Raw genomic sequence first — 22,948 nt, forward strand, 5'->3', positions numbered from 1 at the left:
AGAAATCGGTAACCAATTTAAATGGTAAACATCCATAAATTGGAACTCGCAAATTTAGGGGAAATAGTTTACTCTTTTTAAGGTTTAACTTATAACCAGAAAAATTACTAAACTGAGCCAATAAGGATAAAACAGCAGGAATGGATTTCTCAGGGTTAGAGATACATAATAGCAAATCGTCTGCATATAATGATATCTTATGTATTTCATTCACACGGGTAATACCAAGAATGTCAGGTGAATCTCGAATAGCAATTGCTAAAGGTTCAAGAGCAATATTAAATAATAATGGACATCCCGGCCTAGTACTCCGAAATAAACGAAAAAAGGGAGATCTTTAATTATTGGTAAAAACCGAAGCTACAGAGATATATGAATTTAATCCAAGATATAAATATTGGGCTAAAATTAAATTTCTCAAGCACAGTAAGTAAATATGGTCATCCAACTCTGTCAAAAGCTTTCTCAGCATCTAGTGAAATAACACATTCTGGACTAGTAAGTGATGGAGTATAAATAATATTCATTAATCTCCTCCAATATTAAAAGATGAATAAGATGGATAAATCCAGTCTGGTAGACTGAGATAATTTGGGGTAATATCTTCTCTAACCCAGTTGCTAATATTTTAGAAAAAAATCTTAGATTCTACATTCAACAGAGATATCGGTCTATATGATGCACAATCAGTAGGGTCTTAATTCTTTTTTAAGAATTAAAGAAATAGAAGCTCCATAAAATGATTGTGGTAATTTACCTAATCTGATTGCTTCTTTAAAAACTCTTAACAACCAAGGCGAAAGAATAGAAGAAAAAAACTTGAAAGAATTCCACTGTAAAACCATCTGGACCAGGTGCTTTGCCAGAATTCATAGAAGAAATAAAACCTTTTATTTCTTCATCCGTGATAGGAGTTTCTAATATTAAACATTCTTCTGGTGATAATTTCGTAAAATTCAATTTCCTTAAAAAGTCATGCATAATGTTAGGATCATGAGGAAATTCAGAATGGTAGAAAGAGATGTAAAATTCTTGAAAGGATTTATTTATCTCATCATGTATGACTGTTAAAATGTCATCATGTTTACGAATCTTAATAATTTGACACTTAACTGAATCAGTTTTCAATTGATTTGCTAGTAAACCCAACTTATCACTAGGTATATAATACTCACTTCTGGTTTTCATTAATTGATTTTCAATTGAGGATGTTAATAATAAGCTATGTTCCATTTGAAGTTCAACTCTTTGCTTATAAAGCTCCTACTAGGAGTAATAGAATATTTATCAATTTCTTTAATTTCCTCAATCAACCGAAGTGTTTAATTCTTAATACGTTTTTTCAAACCAACAGAATAAGAAATGATATAACCACGGATATATGCTTTAAGTGTCCCATTCTGTCCCAATGGAAATTTCTTCCATATTATTTCTTGATAAAGAGAGATCAATTTGTTCCTTCGTAAACTTGACAAAATCTGGGTCTTGAAGCAAATTAGAATTAAACTGCCATTGTCTGATACTAGGAGATGTATCCATTAACTTGATAGAAAGTTTCAATGGAGCATGATCAGAAATGGCAATAATGTCATAATCACAGTCAATTACAGATGGAATTAAACAAGAGTCTATAAAAAGTAATCAATTCTAGAATATGAATGATAAACATGTGAGAAAAATGAGTACTCTTTCTCATTAGGAGATAAAAATCTCCAAATTTCTGAAATTCCAGAGTCAATCATAAAAGAGTTGATAAGAGTGGCCAACTTATTCGGTAGAGCTTGACTGGATATAGATCTATCCATCCGAGGATTTAAATAACAATTAAAATCACCACCCATTATCAACATATATTCATTTAAATTAGGATACAAAGTAAATAAATGCTTAAAAAATTCAGGATAGTCCATGTTCGGAGCATAAACATTAACCATAGCAACTTTTTTATTAAAGAGTAACCCAGTAATTAATAGAAATCTACCATTCGGATCTGAAATGATGTCATGGTGAACAAATGTAATTCAGGAATCTATAAAAATTGAACCTCCTTTCACTTTGGCCTGAGAGCTCGAGTGATACTGTTTTTCCTTCCAAAACCTGAAAAAACGTTGATTATCCTCTATCCTCACCTGAGTTTCTTGTACAAAAACAATATGAGCCTTCAGTCTTTGGAATACTTTAAAAATCTTTTTCCATTTAATTGGATGGTTTAAGCCATTTGTATTCCAAGAGACAAAATTAATAGCCTGAGCCATATTTTAGTCAACCCTTTGGTATATAAAGAGTTAACCAGAATGAAAGCTCATGAAATCGGAAGAGGAACAAATATTCAGAGAGGAACCGGAAGTCACAACGCTGCAGACATCTTTGTAGTTTGGAATCAGCCCAATAGAAAAAGAAAGTAAAAGTAAAATTCCCCTCATCGACTTCACCCTTAAAGTCCCAGAATTGAGCCTAAAGGAGGCCAGAGAAAAAAGTAATACTAAATCTACCCCCATTTCGCCAGAAGGCAACTCCAAAGATATATGTTAAAAAGACCTTCATATTGTGGTATCAAAAATGAACGAAAGAGGAAAGGGCCAAAACATATTATCAATCACTTACAAACATAAATCTAAATAATTGAAAATGGCACTTCAAAAGAAGAAAAGAATTATGGGAAGAAACATGAAAAGCTGACGTAGTAAAAAAACAACTGCCATCTTAATTATACAAGGCTAAAAAAAAACAAGACATTCCCCCATACAATAAAAATTTACCATCAAATCGTTAGTGTCAAAAATCAAATAACAATACCTCACTATTAACCGAAAATGAAAATCTTGAATTATAAAAGTCCAGTCTTCATACGATAATGAAAGGCTTTAAAGAAAAAGCACATAAGAACAGAGCTGATACTGCAAGACATTAATTAAAACGAAGTGTCTGTAGCAGTTGGATAATGTTCATCTAAAAAACTTTGAGCCGCTCTTATGGAATAGAAGATTCGAGGTGAACTGTCCAGGGGAGAATTTCTTAAATGCACGGGATACAATAATGCTGACGGAGACCTTTATGGTAACATTACGTCATCAAAGGTATGAAAGCCCGCCGCTCCTTCATCACTCCGGGACTGTAGTCTTTCACTAAATGGAACTGATATTGTTGAAGTTTAATCATACCTTGCCAACGGGTAATTCGGATAAGATGCTCTTTATCGTAAACATAATAGAAACGGAGAATTACTGACCTCGGTTTAAATCCGGGGCCTGGTTTTGAGGATCATCCGGGAATACAGAGCTAAACGCATCCTTTAAAAGTTGAGAAGAATTTTAAAGGATCACCTTCTTCAACATCTTCAGGGAGACCAATTATACGTAAGTTCTGACTTCTAGATCAACTTTCAAGATTAATAATCTTAGATTTAGTTCCAGTTGTTTAGCTGTCGAAGACAATTTCTGTTCCAAACTTTGAATTTTCAAATCTCTTTCCCGAGCGTCACTATCCAATTCAGAAATTTTACTTTGTTGCTGTTTCACTTCGGAGCCCAGCGATTCCAAAGAGTCCATAATTGACTTTAAATCTTCTTTAATACTTTGACATTGTTGTGCGAATTTTTCATCTAAGAGATTCAGCAGAATATCATAAGTTAATTCGGGTTGCTTGGTTTCAGCTTTCTTCCTCCCGTTTCCATTGGAGTCTTTCCCATCTTTAGGATCCTGCGTTCTAGATCTTGTACTTATTTCTTTACTCATTTCTTCAAATTTCACAGTCACAGTTCAAGGAAAAATCAATAATAGTTTAAATCTTCAAGTGTAGGTAAAAGTAAGGTAAATACGGGTGATCATAGGTTAAAAAGAATAACGGTAATGGAGCAAAGTCACAATCAACCTCACTCCATGAACACCTCCTGGAGAATCCATAACTGAAGCTGAACTAAAAACTGCAATTAGTAGGCTTAAATTAAACAAGTCACCAGGATCAGATGGATATACAGCAGAGTGGTATAAACAGTTTAGAAGTGAGTTAATTCCTATTTTACTCCCCACACTGAACTGGACCCTAAGAAAGGCGCAAATGCCACCCAGCTGGAAGGAGGCGATAATCTACCCACACCGATACATAATGATCAGACAGGTCTTATATAACAACTCCAAACACAAGACAATATACGAAGGACACTTCACATTATGCATTATATTTTAAAAATTAAAATTGAAGCAATAGTGATGAGCATGGATGCTGAAAAGGCATTTTATTCGGTTAACTGCAATTTTCTTTACAAAGTTTTACATAGATTTGGTAATTGGTCTACATGACACAATTATTAAAACTACACAGGCAATATACGACAATCCTACTGCCAGGATTAAAATAAATGGGTATTTATCTTGTGGTGACCCACTTTCAACACAAGTGAACCATCTCACAAAATAGCCCGCACGCGGGGAGAGACTTTTGTAATGCACCTCTGATGTCATTTCTGCCCGGGGAGGGCTGGAAGGGAACTGCTTAAAAGCCAGTGCCGCGAAGTTTAAATACATGAGTCTCGAGTGCGACTTACAGACTGTGTGTCGTTTTTTTCTAGCTCTGTGTGTAGCATATCGCTACAATCTAATCGTTTTACCCAAGAAAGGGGCACGAGACAGGGTTGTGCATGGTCACCGCTACTCTTCACATTATATATGGAACCATTACTTATACTTTATTGTCGCCAAACAATTGGTACTAGAATGTACAGTCATCACAGTGATACTTGATTCTGCGCTTCACACTCCCTGGATTACAGATATTAAATATTAACGATATTAAAAATAGTTAAAATTAGTAAATATTAAAAATTTAAATTATAAACCAGAAATAGAAAAGAGAAACATGAAAAGTAAGGTAGTGCAAAAAAAAACCAAGACGCAGGTTCGGATATTTGGAGGGTACGGCCCAGAACCGGGTCAGGATCCATTCAGCAGTCTTATCGCAGTTGGAAAGAAGTTGTTCCCAAATCTGGCCGTACGAGTCTTCAAGCTCTTGAACCTTCTCCCGGAGGGAAGAGGGATGAAAAATCTGTTGGCTGGGTGGGTCATGTCCTTGATTATCCTGGCAGCACTGCTCCGACAGCGTGCGGTGTAATGTGAGTCCACGGACAGAAGATTGGTTTGTGTGATGTGCTGCGCCGTGTTTACGATCTTCTGCAGCTTCTGTCGGTCTTGGACAGGACAACTTCCATACCAGGTTGTGATGCACCCTAGAAGAATGCTTTCTACGGTGCATCTATAAAAATTAGTGAGGGTTTCAGGGGACAGGCCAAATTTCTTTAGTTTTCTCAGGAAGTAAAGGCACTGGTGGGCCTTCTTGGCAGTGAACTCTGCTTGGTTGGACCAAGTCAGGTCATTTGTGATATTGACCTCGAGGAACTTAAAGCTTTTGACCTATTCCACTTGCGCACCCCCGACGTAAATAGGGTCGTGCGGTCCGCTACTCCTTCTGAAGTCAACAACCAATTCCTTCGTCTTGCTGATGTTGAGGGATAGGTTATTGTCTTTGCACCATACCTCCAGGTTCTTAATTTCCTCTCTGTACTCAAATTCTTCATTACCCGAGATACGGCCTACAATTGTTGTGTCATCAGCAAACTTATATATTGACTTTGATGGAAACTTGGCTACACAATCATGGGTGAACAGTGTGTACAGCAGGGGACTGAGTACACAGCCTTGTGGGGCACTGATGCTCAGAGTGATTGTAGAGGAAAGCATGTCCCCTATTTTTATAGCCTGGGTCCTGTCTGTGAGGAAGTTGAAGATCCAGCTGCAGAGCTGAATGTTAAGGCCCAGGTACTGGAGCTTACGAATCAGTCTATTTGGAATGATGGTATTAAAGGCAGAGCTGTAGTCAATGAAAAGGAGCCTTACGTATGCGTCTTTATTCTCCAGGTGTTCTAAGGAGGAATGTAGGGCCATAGAGATGCCATCTGCCGTTGACCTGTTGCTCCGGTAGGCGAATTGCAAAGCGTCGAGGTTGACTGGTAGGCTGTGGTTGATGTGTGCCAAAATCAAGCTCTCGAAGCACTTCATAGCGATTGATGTCAGAGCCACAGGTCGATAGTCATTCAGGCATGCCATCTTGCACTTCTTCGGCACTGGGATATCGTTGCCTTCTTAAAACATGAGGGGATCTTAGACTGAAGCAAGGAGCAGTTGAAGATGTCAGCAAACACCCCAGCTAGCTCGACTGCACAGGCCTGGAGAACCCGTCCTGGGACGCCATCTGGGCTCGTCGCCTTCCTTGGATTTATCTTCAGGAAGGCCCTTCTAACGTCCTCCTTGGTGACGATGAATCTCCATGCCACTAGGTCCGGTTCATCCAGAGGGACGGACGCTTCTCTTCTGTTTGAATCTTGCATAGAATACGTTAAGTTCGTCAGGAAGAGAAGCACCACAGTTATCGATATTCCCAGCCTTTTCTTTGCACCCAGTGATCTCATTTAGACCCTGCCATAGTCTACTGGCATCCCTTTGGTTAGCCTGGGCTTCCAACTTGGCTCGATATTGTCTCTTGGCACCCTTAATGGCTTTCCGGCGTTCACGCCTGGATTCCGTGTAGCGACTAGTATCCCCGGACCTAAAAGCCACAGCTCTAGCCTTTAAAAGGGACTTGACCTCATAATTCATCCAAGGTTTCCGGTTAGGGAATAACCGGATCGTCTTGCGAGACACACAGTCCTCCGTGCATTTCCAAATAAAGTCCGTGACAGCTGAGGCATACTCATCGAGGTTAGCTGCCAAGTCCTTGAATACTAACCAGTCCATCGATTCAAAGCAGCCACGGAGGACCTCATCCGGTTCCTTCGTCCAATGCGACACTACTTTTGACACCGTGACCTCCCGCTTCAGGTTCTGTTTGCAAGCCGGGAGGAAGAGTACGGCCTGATGGTCCGATTTTTCGAAGTGAGGTCGTTGGACAGAACAGTAGGCATCCTTGACTGCTGTGTAACAGTGGTCAAGTATATTCGAGCCTCTAGTGGGGCAGGGGACATGTTGGTATAACTTTGGCAGCGCCTTTCTGAGGTTGGCCTGGTTGAAGTCCCCGGCTGTAATGAGCAAAGCCTCCGGATACTTGGTCTCAAGTTCACTGATGCTGGCATACAGTATGTTCAGAGCACACTCCACGTTTGCCTTGGGGGGGAATGTAGACCGCTGTCCGTATGACCAAGGTGAATTCCCGTGGCAAGTAGTAGGGATGACACTTCACCGACAGGTGTTCCAGATCTGGGCTGCAGGAGCCTGTCAGTGCCACTGTGTCCGAGCACCACCCAGTGTTGATCAGTAGGCAGATACCACCTCCCCTCGTCTTGCCCGAAGACGCCATGCAGTCCACCCGATGGATCGAAAATCCCTCCGGTCAGATGGCACAGTCGGGGGTGGCAGGGGAAAGCCAGGTCTCGGTGAAACAGAATACACAGCAGTTCTGCATCTCCCTGCAGTAGGTGAGTCTCCCTTTAAGAACATCCACCTTGTTCTTTATGGCTTGCACATTAGTTAGGGACCCTGAAGCCCCTCAGCTTCAATCTGACCAGCAGCCCAGCTCTTTTCCCATGCTTCCTCGGTAAGTAGTGCGTCTTTCCAGGTCTCCATCGATGCAGTGTCTGGTTGTCAACTCTTTGATGTTGGCGGGTCGCGTCGTCGTGCACTCCGGGTTGGGCCGAGTAACGGTGAAGGCTCCGCTGCTACTTCCAGCTGCCGGGGGCCTGGGCTGTCGATTGGGTCGGGCCCCAAAGCCGACACTTAATCACTTAAACAAGCCCTCAAGCTGAGTCACAGCTGCGGAGGCCTCCGCTCCAGTCGAGCCTCGGGCTCGATCTTCAAGGTCGGCGGCGGAGGCCTCATTTCAGGCAACTGCGGATGGCCACCAACGGGGCTTTACAGTGGTCACTCCGGGGAAGCGTCTGGGGCACCTTGGGGTCTCCGCCGTCACGTCTGTGTGGTCGTCTGCTCCGGAGAGGTGCTGGTCGGAATGGGCCGTGTCTCCAAGCGCTCCGGCACGGTAACAGACCGCAGGTCTCTGGGAACGTGGTGCACCTCGTTGGTCGAGTGCAAGTGCGGTCCGGAGTTTAAGAAACAGTTCTGGCGCGGTGGTCTCCAGCTCGGTCAGTAGCTTCGCTAGGGTGTTGTTGATCTTTATCTTGCTAAATCGGAGGTTTAGAAGGGTTTCTCAGGTGTACGATAGTGGAGAGGGCAGTTTGCTTGGGAGAGCACGTGCAAAGTCGCCAGTTACCGGCACCATCTTTAACAGATTAACTCAATAGATCAGACAAAATGAAGATATCAGGGACAGAGCATAAATTGGCCTGTTATTCAGATGACACTTTGATCTATCTAGGGCAACCTTTACCTATACTCTTCACCAAAATTGATGCAATCCTTTGAACAATATAGCCAATTATCAGGATACAAGATCAACATAGATAAACCCCAACTCCTTTCATATAACTATAGCCCACCAAGAGAAATTGAAAAGTAGTTATCCTTGGGCATGGCAAACAGAGTCCATCAAATATTTGGGCATCATTATGCCAAAAGATTTGGCAAAATTATCAGAATGCAATTATCAGCCTATATATAAAAAATTAAGGAAGATATAACAAGATGGAACCTAATTCCTTTTCTTCGTCTCAGTTCGAATCTATTAAAATGAATATACTGCCCAGACAAGTACATCTCTCTCAGACCCTACCAATACAGATTAACCAAAATCAATTCAATGAATGGAACAAGATGCTATCAAGATATATATGGCAAGGTAAAAGGCCTAGGGTTCGTCTCAAAACTTGGCAATTAGCCAAGGAAAAGGGGGGATGGAGCCTCCCTTCTCTTAGAGATTATTACTTTGCAGCACAGTTGAGAGCTGTGATATGCTGGTGCAACCCATCATATGACGCTCAATGGAGAAACATTGCGGACAGGACACTTTCCATCCCCATACAGGCAATTTTGGCTGATAACAACCTACAAAGTTACATAAATAATATTGACAACCCGTGGGTGAAATGGACTCTTAAAAAATGGAAAACTATTATAAAAGAATATAGAGAGAGACATTGTAATTCTTAAATGGTGTGCAGATGATTCGGATTTTACGCCAAATAAACTGGATGCTAGATTTAAGGACTGGACAGCTAAAGGAATAACAGCTATTTGCAATATAATGAAAGAAGGAACACTGTTCAGTTTTGAAATGCTCAAAGAGAAACATTTATTAGAAAAACAAAGACTTTTACCAGTATTTACAGATGAGACAGTATGTTAATAGGACGGTTAAAAATGTAACCAAGGCAAGTACATGTCTGATAGAGCTATTTAGAAAAGCATATAATTCAGACAACGGTAGTAGAGTCATTTCAAGCGTGTATAAGGGTTTGTCAAATCTTAAACATTCCACTTCAAACATTAAAACAAAATGGGAGAAGGAAGGAGGGGTAATAATATCTGAGGAAGACTGGACAATTATATGGAGGTATCAATGTAAGTGTACCAGTTCACAGAAATGGAGCGAGTTCGGGTGGAAAAACATGATAAGATATTTTATTACACCCTCTCAGAAGTCCCGTTATGATAGTAAACCCCCTGCTTGCTGGAGAAATTGTGGAAATCAAAATGCAAACCATTATCATATTTTCTGGGAATGCCCTGTTATCAAAGACTATTGGAGTGGGATACATAATGCCCTACAAGACATCTTTAAATGGGAAATACCCTTCGAGAGTAAGACCATATATTTTGGGTATATACCTCAAGAATGGTTGAAAAGAGATAAATAATTAATGAAGGTACAGCTTGGTGGCTGGTAAAAAAAAAACCCTTACCAGGAAATGGTTATTAAAGGAGAGCCCAACTTTTAAACATATGGATGGAAATTACAATGGACATTTACAAAATGGAGAAGATAACAGCATCTGTTAATCATAAGCTGGAACAATTTTTATTCATACTGGAAAAAACGGTTTAACTACATAACCTTATAGGCCTGATTTTATTCTCACAAGTCAATAATATGTTATAAAACCCATCACTCCCTACTCTGTACACAGTTTTCTTCTTTCGATTGTTCTTTCTTTCCTCTCCTTTCTATAAGTGTATACCTCAGATAAATATTATGTGGAGATTTGTGACAAATATGATTATATGATATATATGCACAGTATCTGAAATACATCTTATGGAAATGTTTGTTTGATGATGAAATTCAATAAAAAAAAATTTTAAAAATATAAAGACACAAAAAAACGAAGGGCCCGTTCTCATGAAACAGTCTAATGTGCAATGTCGGAGTTCACTGTTCAGTCTACTGCTTTCCCATTGACCTCCTCCCTTGACCCTCGTTCCAAGTCCACTCTGTCTGGCAGTCGTCTAGCTCTTCCATTCACGTCTTCTCTCCTCATCTCTCCCCAGCAAAAAGACCTTGAAATCCCTTCTCGCAGTTCCCACAAGAAAGAACAGCATCCCTCTCATTGGATAGCCCCACATTTCAAAGCCTCGTTATCTCTAACTCTAACCTAAACATTGCTGCTACAGAGAAACCATTACATTAGCAGTGAAACCTTACAGCACGTTACAGGAGTAACCAGAACCCAGGAACAGATGCAACATGAACCTCAAAGTCTGCAAAACCAGTCCACAGCCTCACAGAATCCCAAAAATCCTGCACTTTCCTTTAACAGAGAGGAAGACCAGACAAATGCAGACAGACAGCACCAAACACCCATCCATCCTCCGCTCTCATTTTAATCGACTTCAACATTGCTCTACGCTTTAATCAGAGAGCAGCAATGGAATCAATCATGGGGTCATTCACTGTCTCCAGACTTCAAATTTCCAGGCAGTACACTCCATTCCAGACCTCACTGAACTCTCTCAGAGGCTGCAAAGCCCCAGATCACTCAATCAGCCCAAAACCACACCATCAAATTGTCAGTCACAGGTTCCACTCACACACATCTTAGTAGAAGTAGTAAAAGAAGTAGTTTCATGTACTGTCTGCAGGACATCGCTGTTGGTTGCAATGCTCGCTTACCGTCAGCTGTTCTTTTCCATAGATGCTGCCTGGCCTGCTGAATTCCTCCAGCATTTTGTGTGTGTTGCTCGGATTTCCAGCATCTGTAGATTTTCTCATGTTTGTCAAAATTCAACTCCTGCCTGAGGAACAACTTGGATCTGCTTCAATTTGCCTACATCACAACACGTCAACAGCAGATGCCATTTCAAGGATATATACATCAGGATGCTCTTCTTTTTCTAGAGCTCTGCATTCAACACTATAATCCTCTTAAAAGTCATCAGCAAGCTCCAAGAACTATGACTCAACATTATTCCCACACTCTGCCTCTTGCCAATCAGCCAATGTTCAGCCACTGAACAACGCTACCAAAGGTAGGCAACGTCCTCAAGATGGATCACAAAGCAACTCCTTTCACTTCTTTTATGTCTTCTTTTGATTTCCAGTGTGGTTCTGCTACTGTTGGATCCTGTTACCTACATTCTAGCAGTGTGTTTTTGGCTGATCGTGTGATCTGGTGCTTTGTTGTCTCCGAGAGGGTTCCACGGGGTTGTGAGCAAAATGTGCGGCAAGGAGACCAGGAAGCCATGATCAAATGAGACAAGGCTCCATCTCTCACCAATTACAGCACCAAGGAAGATTGAAATCATCGAGGCAGTTGGGGGGGGGGGGGAATGCAAGGAAGTGTTTCGCGCTGTCTAACAGTCTCTTGCTTACTGCAGCCGGAGGAAGGTGTCTGCGTGGGACAGACTCTTTCTCTCTCCCTGTCACTGCTCCCAAGGGAAGGTCCTTGCATTTCAATGATAGATCTCTCTCTCTCGTCAGAGGATGGTGTCGGAGCAAGGTTTAATTAACGCAGTCTGTGGATTGTAGACTCTCATTCACAAATAATACACATAGATTAAGATGTTAGCTGTCCTGTGGAATCAGCAGTTGGTCTGCCACCTGTCTTCAGGAGAGAGAGAGAGATAAGGAAAACAATGGAGCAGCATTTGGAGATGTTAATGAAGGAAGGAGAGCTGTCAAGATCGGCTCCCCCTTTGAACCCTGAACTGTTTGAAGTGATGGGCAGGCGATACCCCAGCACGGGGATAAAAAGGGACAGGTTCGCTAAGGCAAGACACACACGACACCCGGAGGTAACGAGACCCTGGAAGCGGTGCGTCTCTCACAAGTCGGTGGGAAGTTTCAGGACAGCTGATCGCGGGATCAAGCCATAGACGCTCAGGGCGGAAAGGCACGATCGGCGGGAACCTGGTGTGCGTCCACCCTTGCCTGGGCGCCGGGTTCACCGCAGAGAAACAATCGTATCTGGAAACGGAGAGGTCACGGTCGGTGACCTCAGATGACATCACAAAGGGCTCGCACGAAAGCTGACTGCGAAGATCTGTGTGGAAGCCGTTTTGAATATTCATTCGTTTTGCTCTCTCTCTACCTTCCCCCCACTGTCTGCGAACTGAACTGAACTTTACGTCACTTTGAAACTGGTCATTTACCCCTAGACAACGATAGAGCTTGATTGATCCTGTTATCTTAATTCTGTGCACATGTGTGTTTATCATTGCTGAACTGTTGCATTTATTATCCTTTTGATTAGAGTACTGTGTTGCTTGTTTCTTTAATAAAACTTTCTCAGTTCTAGTAATCCAGACTCCAACTGAGTGATCCATTTCTGCTGGTTTGGCAACCCAGTTACGGGGTGCGTAACACCAATCAGCCAATGTTCAGCCACTGAACAACGCTACCAAAGGTAGGCAACGTCCTCAAGATGGATCACAAAGCAACTCCTTTCACTTCTTTTATGTCTTCTTTTGATTTCCAGTGTGTTTCTGCTACTGTTGGAGCCTGTTACCTACATTCTAGCGGTGTGTTTTTGGCTGATCGTGTGATCTGGTGCTTTGTTGTCTCCGAGAGGGTTCCACGAGGTTGTGAGCAAAATGTGCGGCAAGGAGACCAAGAAGCCATGATCAAATGAGACAAGGCTCCATCTCTCACCAATTACAGCACCAAGGGAGATTGAAATCATCGAGGCAGTTGGGAGGGGGGAGGTGCAAGGAAGTGTTTCGCGCTGTCTAACAGTCTCTTGCTTACTGCAGCCGGAGGAAGGTGTCTGCGTGGGACAGATTCTTTCTCTCTCCCTGTCACTGCTCCCAAGGGAAGGTCCTTGCATTTCAATGATAGATCTCTCTCTCTCGTCAGAGGATGGTGTCAGAGCAAGGTTTAATTAACGCAGTCTGTGGATTGTAGACTCTCATTCACAAATAACCATATAACAATTACAGCACGGAAACAGGCCATCTCGGCCCTTCTAGTCCGTGCCGAACTCCTGCTCTCACCTAGTCCCACCAACCTGCACTCAGCCCATAACCCTCCATTCTCTTCCTGTCCATTTATCTATCCAATTTAACTTTAAACGTCAACATCGAACCTGCCTCAACCACTTCTGCTGGAAGCTCGCTCCACACAGCTACCACTCTCTGAGTAAAAAAGTTCCCCCTCATGTTATCCCTAAACTTTTGCCCTTTAACTCTCAACTCACATCCTCTTGTTTGAATCTCCCCCACTCTCAATGGAAAAAGCCTATCCATGTCAACTCTATCAATCCCCCTCATAATTTTAAACACCTCTCTCAAGTCCCCTCTCAATCTTCTACGCTCCAAAGAATAAAGACCTTACACAATTTCAACATTACATCCCAACTTCTATACTCAATGCTCTGAATAATAAAGGCCAGCATACCAAAAGCTTTCTTCACCACCCTATCCACATGAGATTCCACCTTCAGGGAACTATGCACCATTATTCCTAGATCCCTCTGTTCTACAGCATTCTTCAATGCCCTATCATTTACCATGTATGTCCTATTTTGATTAGTCCTACCAAAATGTAGCACCTCACATTTTTCAGCATTAAACTCTATCTGCCATCTTTCAGCCCACTCTTCTAACTGGCCTAAATCTCTCTGCAAGCTTTGAAAACCTACTTCATTGTCCACAACGCCACCTATCTTAATATCATCTGCATACTTACTAATCCAATTTACCATCCCATCATCCAGATCATTAATATATATGACAAACAACATTGGACCCAGTACAGATCCTTGAGGCACACTGCTACACACTGTCCTCCAATCTGACACACAGTTATCCACCACTACTCTCTGGCGTCTCCCATCTAGCCACTGCTGAATCCATTTTACTACTTCGATATTAATGCCTAACGACCGAACCTTCCTAACTAACCTTCCGTGTGGAACCTTGTCAAAGGTCTTACTGAAGTCCATATAGACAACATCCACCGCTTTACCCTCGTCAACTTTCCTAGTAACCTCATCAAAAAAATTCAATAAGATTTGCCAAACATGACCTTCCACGCACAAGTCCATGTTGACTGTTCCTAATCTGACCCTGTCTATCCAGATAATTATATATACCATCTCTAAGAATACTTTCCATCAATTTACCCACCACAGATGTCAAACTCACAGGTCGATAATTGCTAGGTTTACTATTAGAACCCTTTTTAAACAATGGAACCACATGAGCAATATGCCAATCCTCCGGCACCATCCCTGTTTCTAATGACATTTGAAATATTTCTGTCAGAGCCCCTGCTATTTCTACACTAACTTCCCTCAAGGTCCTCGGGAATATTTTGTCCGGACCCGGAGACTTATCCACTTTTATATTCCTTAAAGGTGCCAGTACTTCACACCTGAAGCAACAAAATCCTGGAATATTTAGTTGCCAATCACACCCTTCCTGCATGTGATGTGATTTATAGTTTTTCTCATTGTTCCTATTTTTGTTGCTGGTTTAGGTGATTCTGAATTGGGGCAACCTGCAGATAATGAATGCTGAGCTGAAATGAATATGTCTTTTGATGTTGTGCTTTATATTCTGTGTTTCTGATCGTTTTTCCGTTGCTGTTTACGTGATTTGTTTTTCTTTTTGCACATGGGAGGGGGGGTTGATTTTTTTAAAAACTGGTTCCATGGTTCTGTTTCATGGCTGTCTGTGTACTGCATACATACTTCGATAATAAATGTACTTTGATAATAAATTTACTTTGAACTTTGACTGATCAAGATCTCTTTGCAATTCATCATAACCTGATTCACTATCAACAAGTATTCAAATCATGTAATAAATACCAAAATAACAGAGGTCCCAACACTGCCACCCCACTATTTACAGACCTCTCAGTCAGAGAATCAACCTTCAAACACCATCCTCTGCTTCCTATCACCAAGCCAATTCTAAATTCACCATGCTAGGTCTTCGTGAATTCCATTATCTAAAGGCTTAGTAACATCCATGCAGACAACATCCACTGGTCTAACCTTCTTCTATCTCTTTAGTTATCTCTTTGAAAAACTCCAAAAGATTCATCAAACACAACCTCCCATGCACAAAACCATGCCTACAATTCCTGATCAGGTGTGACTATCCAAGAGATGGCAAATCTTGGCCCACAGAACTTCCCTACAACTGAAATCAGACTTACTGGTGTGTAGGTCCTAGCCTGCCCTTGCTACCCCTTTTTAACCATGGAATTTCACTACTGGCTAGTAATGAAGCAAGTTAATTGAATAACGAGGACAATTATGCCATATATCATTTTGCCACTGATTCTTAAGAATTCAACTTTTTCCTTTTCCTTAGAGTTTCACTCACCCAGTATTTTCTGCAACTAAACCAAATCTGTAACTTAAGTTTTAAAAGAGAAAAACATGGCTCTATGAAGCCATTAGGTCTAAATTTCAGCATATTTGAATGTTGTAATAATCCTTCTGAAAGAAGCAAAACCATATTCGGATCCTTTCTCACCTGATATCGTGCGTGGAACCTCCCCTTGTATAGAGATGTTAGTCTGAGGCATATGCATCGCTGCTGGATCATCCACTTGAAAACCCAATCTGTATTCAACCTATCATAAAAAAGTGTTGAACATAGTAACACATTGGAAAAAAAACATTTAAATGCATGACTGCCATTAAAAAAAATATTTTTCAGAGGTAATATTACTCTGATATTGCAACATGATTAACACTTTAAATGCTTTACTGTGGGGGGGGGAGGGAAATAATAGTTACATATTTTGTGTCAACAGTTTTATTTCATCTGTTCGATAAATGTACCCTGATTCAACCTTAATACAAACTTACTGCCCACGTATCTTTCCAATATTTTAGTGGCTGGGAAATTACATCTCAGGAATCTGATTGAGGTTTTTGAGCAAATAATTGAAAATGATATGGCAGAGTGGTAGATATGCGTAACTTGGATTTCACTATGGTATGCTGGCAAAGGAGATGCTGGCAAACTGGATCCAAAATTAGCCTGATAATGGGAGGCAGAAAGTAGTAGTGGATCTGAATGGCAGTCTGCAATAAATAGTGATCAGTGCTGGGACCTTCATTATTGTTAATAAATGTTGGATGAGAGCACTGGAGATCTGACTGCTAAGTTTTGCAGATGACACAAAAATTGCTAGAACTGCAAGTAGCGAAGGATGATGTTCAATGACAGAGAGCAGAGCAATGGCAGATGGAATTTAATCCAAACAAGCATGAGATGATGCACATCAAAGTTGCTGGTGAATGCAGCAGGCCAGACAGCATCTCTAGGAAGAGGTACAGTCGACGTTTCGGGCCGAGACCCTTCGTCCTGCATTCACCAGCAACTTTGATGTGTGTTGCTTGAATTTCCAGCATCTGCAGAATTTCTCGTGTATGAGATGATGCACAATGGCAAGTCAAATTCTGGCAGGATATATGGAGTAAATGGCTTGATATACAGAGGAATATTGTGCTGCAAGTGTAACTTCCTGAAAGTGACAACAGAGAGTAGTCAAAAAAAAACATTTGGCATGCTTGCCTTCATGGGCTAAGTCAGTGAATATATTAATTGGGATGGTAATAGCAAATGCGTAAAACATGATTAGACTGCACTTAGAGTACTGTGTATGTGTAATCAAAAGCATACTGTGGCTACGTCCACACTGCGCCGGATAATTTTGAAAACAAAGCTTTTTCTCTTCGTTTTGACTCTCTGTCCACACTAAAATGGCGTTTTCATCCCCCGAAAACAGAGCTTTTCAGAAACGGTCTCCAGAGTGAATAAATCTGAAAACGCCTAATATCCGTTGCAGTGTGTACGGGGTAACCGGAGCTTTTTAAAACCGCTGTCATGACGTGCAGGTGGCGGCAGCCCGGCATCTCATTGTTTTCTTATTATTATTATTATTATTACTGTTACTACTTTATTGTCGCCAAACAATTGATACTAGAGCATACAATCATCACAGCGATATTTGATTCTGTGCTTCGCAGAACCTAACAATTTCAGAACAGACAGCAACGAGACTGAAGCCAGAAGAGTTAGTAGTGTACTCACCAGGACCCATAGCTTACTGAATAAATAAGTATACTCACTTTGCCCTGTTTACTATCCTTGCTTGTATGAAGGTGGTTTACCTATTTATGCAAGTATTTCTCTGATAATAGATATATAACAGCCTAATGTAACATTGTATGGAAGTACAAGATAACACTGACGCAGACATGTTTTATACATTTAACAAGGTGCCTTATTAATGCAATAGAGTTAGTCAGTTTTCAATGTTCGTCATCAGCCGGGTCAGGGGATACGAGAGGATCATGGGACAGGAGGTCCGGGAAGAAAGACGGGGGGGGGTGACCCAGAGGATGGGCAAGAGGTATATTCAGAGGGACAGAGGGAGAAAAAGGAGAGTGAGAGAAAGAATGTGTGCATAAAAATGAGTAACAGCTGGGGTACGAGGGGGAGGTGGGGCCTAGTGGAAGTTAGAGAAGTCAATGTTCATGCCATCAGGTTGGAGGCTACCCAGACGGAATATAAGGTGTTGTTCCTCCAACCTGAGTGTGGCTTCATCTTTACAGTAGAGGAGGCCGTGGATAGACATGTCAGAATGGGAATGGGATGTGGAATTAAAATGTGTGGCCACTGTGAGATCCTGCTTTCTCTGGCGGTCAGAGCGTAGATGTTCAGCAAAGCGGTCTCCCAGTCTGCGTCGGGTCTCACCAATATATAAAAGGCCACATCGGGAGCACCGGACGCAGTATATCACCCCTTTTAAGTTTTTTTACTCTGTAACTGGACAAACGCACACTAAGTATACCATTTCCTCTTTGCTTGTTTTCTGTGTGTTCTGCGCATGCCCAGTAGAGAAGATTCACCCAAATATCCGTGTTAGTGTGGACAGAGATATTTTGAAAAACGCTTAGTGTGTACGCCTGTCGTCTTTACTCAAACCTCGTTTCCAAAATTATCCGGCGTAGTGCGGACGTAGCCTGTGTCTGCTTCTGATTACCACACCACAGAAAGGATGTTGGGAGCAATAACAAGAGCAAAAGGAATTCACTGGGCTGCTGCCTGGAATGCAGATATCCAACAGCTTTTTAAAAACCAGTGTACCTGCCTCAACCACTTCCTTGGCACCTCATTCCATATATTTCAGCACTCTGCATAAAAAGGTTGACCCTCAGGTCTCCCAAATCTTTCCCTTCTCACACTAAACCTATGCACTCTAGTTTGGGCTTCCCTACCCTCAGGAAAAGTCCACCTTATCTATGCCTCTCACAATTTTAAACATTTCTAAAAGTTGCTCTGATTCTGTAGCATTGCAAGGAATAGAGACCTAGCCTGGCCAGGCTCACCCTAAAATAAGCCCTCTAGTCCTGGCAACTTCCTTGTAAATCTTTTCTGCACTGCATCCAGTATAACTGCATCTTTCTATAACAGGTAACCAAACCTGTACACAGTATAGCAACTGCAAACTCACCCAACGACTTATTTTATTGCAACATTATGTGCCAGTTCCTATACTCTGACTGATCAAGGCCAGCATGTTAAATCCATTTTTCACCACCCTGTCTATCTCTGCTTGTACTCTCACTGTACCATGCATTTGAATTCCTAGGTTGGTCTGTTACTTTAAACATCCTGATGCCCTACCATTCACAGTATGTCTTTGTTGACTTAAATTTCCAAAATGCACCACCTCACAGATATGTGTATTGAAATCCATTTACCATGACTCAGGCAACTTCACTAACCAGTGTAAACTACAGTAAACTTTTTCACTCCAACAACACTGCCTAATTTTTTGTCATCTGTAAGCACTGATCAAGCCTTGTGGACCATATGATATAGGAGCAGAATTAGGCCATTTGGCCCATCAAGTCTGCTCCGCCATTCAATCATAGCTGATCCTTTTTTCCCTCCTCAGCCCCACTCCCCAGCCTTTTCTCAGTAATCTTTGATGCTGTGACCAATCAAGAACTTATCTCTGCCTTAAATACACCCAATAACCTGGCCTCCACAGCTATCTGTGGTAACAAACTCCATAAATTCATCACCTTCTGGCTAAAGAAATTTCTCCACATCTGTTTTAAATGGACACTATCCTGAAGCTGTGTCCTCTTGTTTAGACTCCCCCACCATGGGAAATATCCTTTCTGCATCTACTCTGTCTAAGCCTCTCAACATTCAAAAGATTTCAATGAGATTTCTCCCTCATCCTTCTAAATTCCAGTGGTAGAGACCCAGAGTATCAAACGTTCTTTGTATGATAACCCTTTCATTCCTGGAATCATCCTTGTGAACCTTCTCTGAACCCTCTCCAATGCCAGCACATCTTTTCTGAGATGAAGAGCCTATAACCGTTCACAATATTCAAGGTGAGGCCTTACCAGTAAGGCCGCAGCATCACATCCCTACTTTTGTATTCTAGACCTCTTGAAATGAATGCCAGCATTGCATTTGCCTTCCTCACCACTGACTCCACCTGTAAGTTAACCTTTAGGATGTTCTGCACAAGGAGTCCCAAGTCCCATTGCATCTCAGATTTTTGGATTTTCTCCCCATTTAGAAAACAGTCTGCACATTTTTTCTACTACCAAAGTGTATGATCATGCATTGTCCAACATTGCATTTAATTTGCCATTTTCTTGTGTAAGGGGTTTCTTTTTTTAAATGTCACTGCGTAGTCTAATTAAAATAGCTTCTTTGTTATGTTATAATTGAAAGGGCTTCTTTGTTATGTTAACTCCTGAGAAAGTCCTTCCCGTTAGCCGTTTGTTTTGGATTATCTATTGATAAGAGGACGAATGAACCCATTGCGATTGTTATGCTTTGGTGTGTCTGTAAGATATTGTATGCGTGGGGTTTTGTGGGAGAAGGCGGGAGAGAGAGACAGAGGATGGACCAAGTGCTGTGAGTCCACTAACGGGGTTGGACCCCGTTCGGAGAGGAGAGGAGATGGAGACGGACTCGTGTGGAGCGTCTGGTCGACCAGCATTGTTGGTCCCAGGCAGCCGGTCGAGGTGGTCCGAGGGGGTCGCAGGGTGAAGAAGAAGGGCCCTGAGCTCCAACTGTTTGTGCACGAAGAGATTGAATTTTGAAGTGTGGAACCTTTCATTTTCCTTTTATATTTTATTCTCTATTAATTATATAGTTCCAGTAATATCTATAATCTGTAAATCATTTAATCGTATCTGGTGTATTGTCTGTTGTTTGGGCGGGGTGGGGTACATCACACAGCATCCACACAAACTAATTACCCAGTTTGGAGGGGTGGAGGGCTGTTTCCCTAGATGACAGCGAGCCAAGCGACCCTGAGGCTGGCTAGGGGGGCTACATTGTGTGGGCTTTTGTCCAGGATGGGATCTACCGGTATGCTGTGTGGTGGCCCTGTTTAAATCAGTAACGTGTGGCTCTTTGGGTTATTGCTGCATGCATGGCGGATGAGGTCTTTATTCGAGTTCAGACTAGCATTGACAAGTTGGAGGTGGAACTCGGGGCTGTCCATGCTGTTGGGAGAGAGAGGAGAGAGTGGTCTGATTTGGAGTTAGTGCCTGCGAATAAATGTTCTAGCTCTGGCAGGCTCCACATGGCGTTTGGAATAGCGTTCACCCCAACGGGGGCGGAGGCATACAAGACATGGGCGGAGTGGATCTCTCAGTTGTTAGATGAGTGGCAGTGCTCGGACAGAGGGAAGCGATGCTAAAGCCATCCTCGACCCTGGGGCGCAGGTCAAGATGTTCTACAGTTCGTTTTACAACCGGTGTCTGAAACATTTACCCTTGACAATCGCAAGGGCACCGGAGATTTTGGGTACCAGTGCCAGTAGTTATCCAGAAGATAATGTTTGGTTAATGACCCTGGAGTTCATGGGGGCATTGTCTGGGCACCAAGCGTGCCGAGTTGCTTCTGAGGACGTGTGTAGCAGCCTTGAGCCGGTACCGAATTTAAACGAGACCCAGCGGTGGTGCGGCCTGGGGAAAGTAGCTGAGGGTGAGACCCTCTTGGAAGACACTCCCAACTACCATGAGGGAGGGGAGTTGACCGCTGACGACATCTCAGTGAGAGAGGTCGCGGCAACTGGACCCTGGCACCGTGGAAGATGTAGGCAGCGTGTGTGTGGATTATGCGACGTGGTTTAATGTGCTGGATCTGAGAAGTGGATGTTGCCAGATTCCGAGGAGTGCAGCTGTTGAGTCGAAGGCAGCCGTTATTAGTTCCCTAGGATTCTTCCGATCCGAAAAGATGCCCAAGGGCATATTCAGAGCCCCTGCATCATTCCCGTGGGGCATGAGGAAGACCATGAGGGAAGAGAAGGAGTGCGGAGTTTTGGCGTATGTGGATGACCGCCTGGAGCTTGGATTCGCCTGGAGGGACTATGAGGCAAGGCAAGTGGCTGAGCCCGGGCGACAGAAGCGAAGTGTCACAATTGGAGGAGTTTTTGGCAGAAGGAGTTTGGTGCAATGTGAGAAAAATGACCCGACATACCAGTTGAACTTCTTGCTGTTGGAACCGACAGTGGTGGACCTGGGGATGGAAACTCAGGTCGTCAATCTGAATGAGACACAGGGGAGAGAGGGGATTTGCACCGCTGAACTGAGTGCTCAGAAATGCCGGCCGGAGACTGAGTGCTGCACTTGTGGGATGACCACTGCAGACTTGGAATTCACGCTCATCAACGTGGAGAAGAAGCAACTGAAGTCCGAGCCGACACTGCGGTCATGTACTGATGAATTAATCCAGCGAGAAGAAACAATGACCCACCTTCAAAGGGATCAGCAGAAACTCAAGGTGTCGATTCAGAAAAGATTGGAAGACTTACAAGTTGGGGAAGATCAAGGATGTGTTCTGACTAAGGCCAACAGAAAACCGAGAGCCCAGGGAGTTTGACTACACTCCCAAGGAGGTGAAGAAAAGGAGGACAGATCTCAGAAAAGGGAGGCGGATGCTTGAAAGGAACCTGAATATGACTATCGACAGTTTAAATGAAGTGGAAAAACTGAAAGTTGACCTGGAAGACGTCATCAGAAAGAAAAAACTGGAGGCTGAACATCCTTTAACTGCTGCTTTTCAGGTCAGGGTGGAAGAAGCTGGTGGGGTAACTGCGTCCCGGATTGAGATGGCCAAGAACCGTGAGTCAGAACTACTGAGGCTGTGGCGAGAGTTAAAGGAGTCTCCGAAGAAGCTGACATCTTGACTGCAGGAGGCTGAAGGGATAGCCCCGGCTAAATGTTTCAGTGTGGAGAAACTCAAACAGCAGCTACCGATCGAGGGAATGAGGAAGAATACAGATTCGAAGGATGATGTGCTGGACACGTGGTACATGTTGCCTTTCGCTAACTCCCCCATCATTGAGGAAGAGATATTTGGCCCTTCTCCCACTGAGTCAGGTGTAGTGGGGAGGGCTAGCTGTGGGCAGTCTGAGTTACAGCAGGACCAGGAAGGAAAAGAAGCGGGGCCCCGGACACGGTTGTAATGGTGGCCTGAATGAGAGAGGAGTTGGCAAGCAGGCCCGAGTTATCCCTAGTAGTGTCTGAGCTTTTACGGTTTAGGTGAGGGGGTACGGAGGTCTC

General features: G+C 42.7%; 1 protein-coding gene across 4 annotated transcripts in view; it reads right to left on the reverse strand.

The window, feature by feature from the left end:
- The window catches only part of ryk (receptor like tyrosine kinase), a 408,854-nt gene that overhangs the window by 272,792 nt on the left and 113,114 nt on the right, over positions 1-22,948 (reverse strand). For all 4 annotated transcript variants that reach the window (XR_010017706.1, XR_010017704.1, XR_010017705.1 and 1 more), the window contains exon 3: positions 15,861-15,960. Coding sequence is in view for 1 of the 4 variants with exons in the window: in XM_063046162.1 (XP_062902232.1) it covers positions 15,861-15,960 (100 nt within the window). In the remaining 3 variants the exon portion in view is untranslated. The remainder of the gene's footprint in view (positions 1-15,860; positions 15,961-22,948) is intronic.

The sequence above is a fragment of the Mobula hypostoma genome, chromosome 4 (assembly GCF_963921235.1).
Source record: "Mobula hypostoma chromosome 4, sMobHyp1.1, whole genome shotgun sequence".
NCBI classification, from domain to species: domain Eukaryota; kingdom Metazoa; phylum Chordata; class Chondrichthyes; order Myliobatiformes; family Myliobatidae; genus Mobula; species Mobula hypostoma.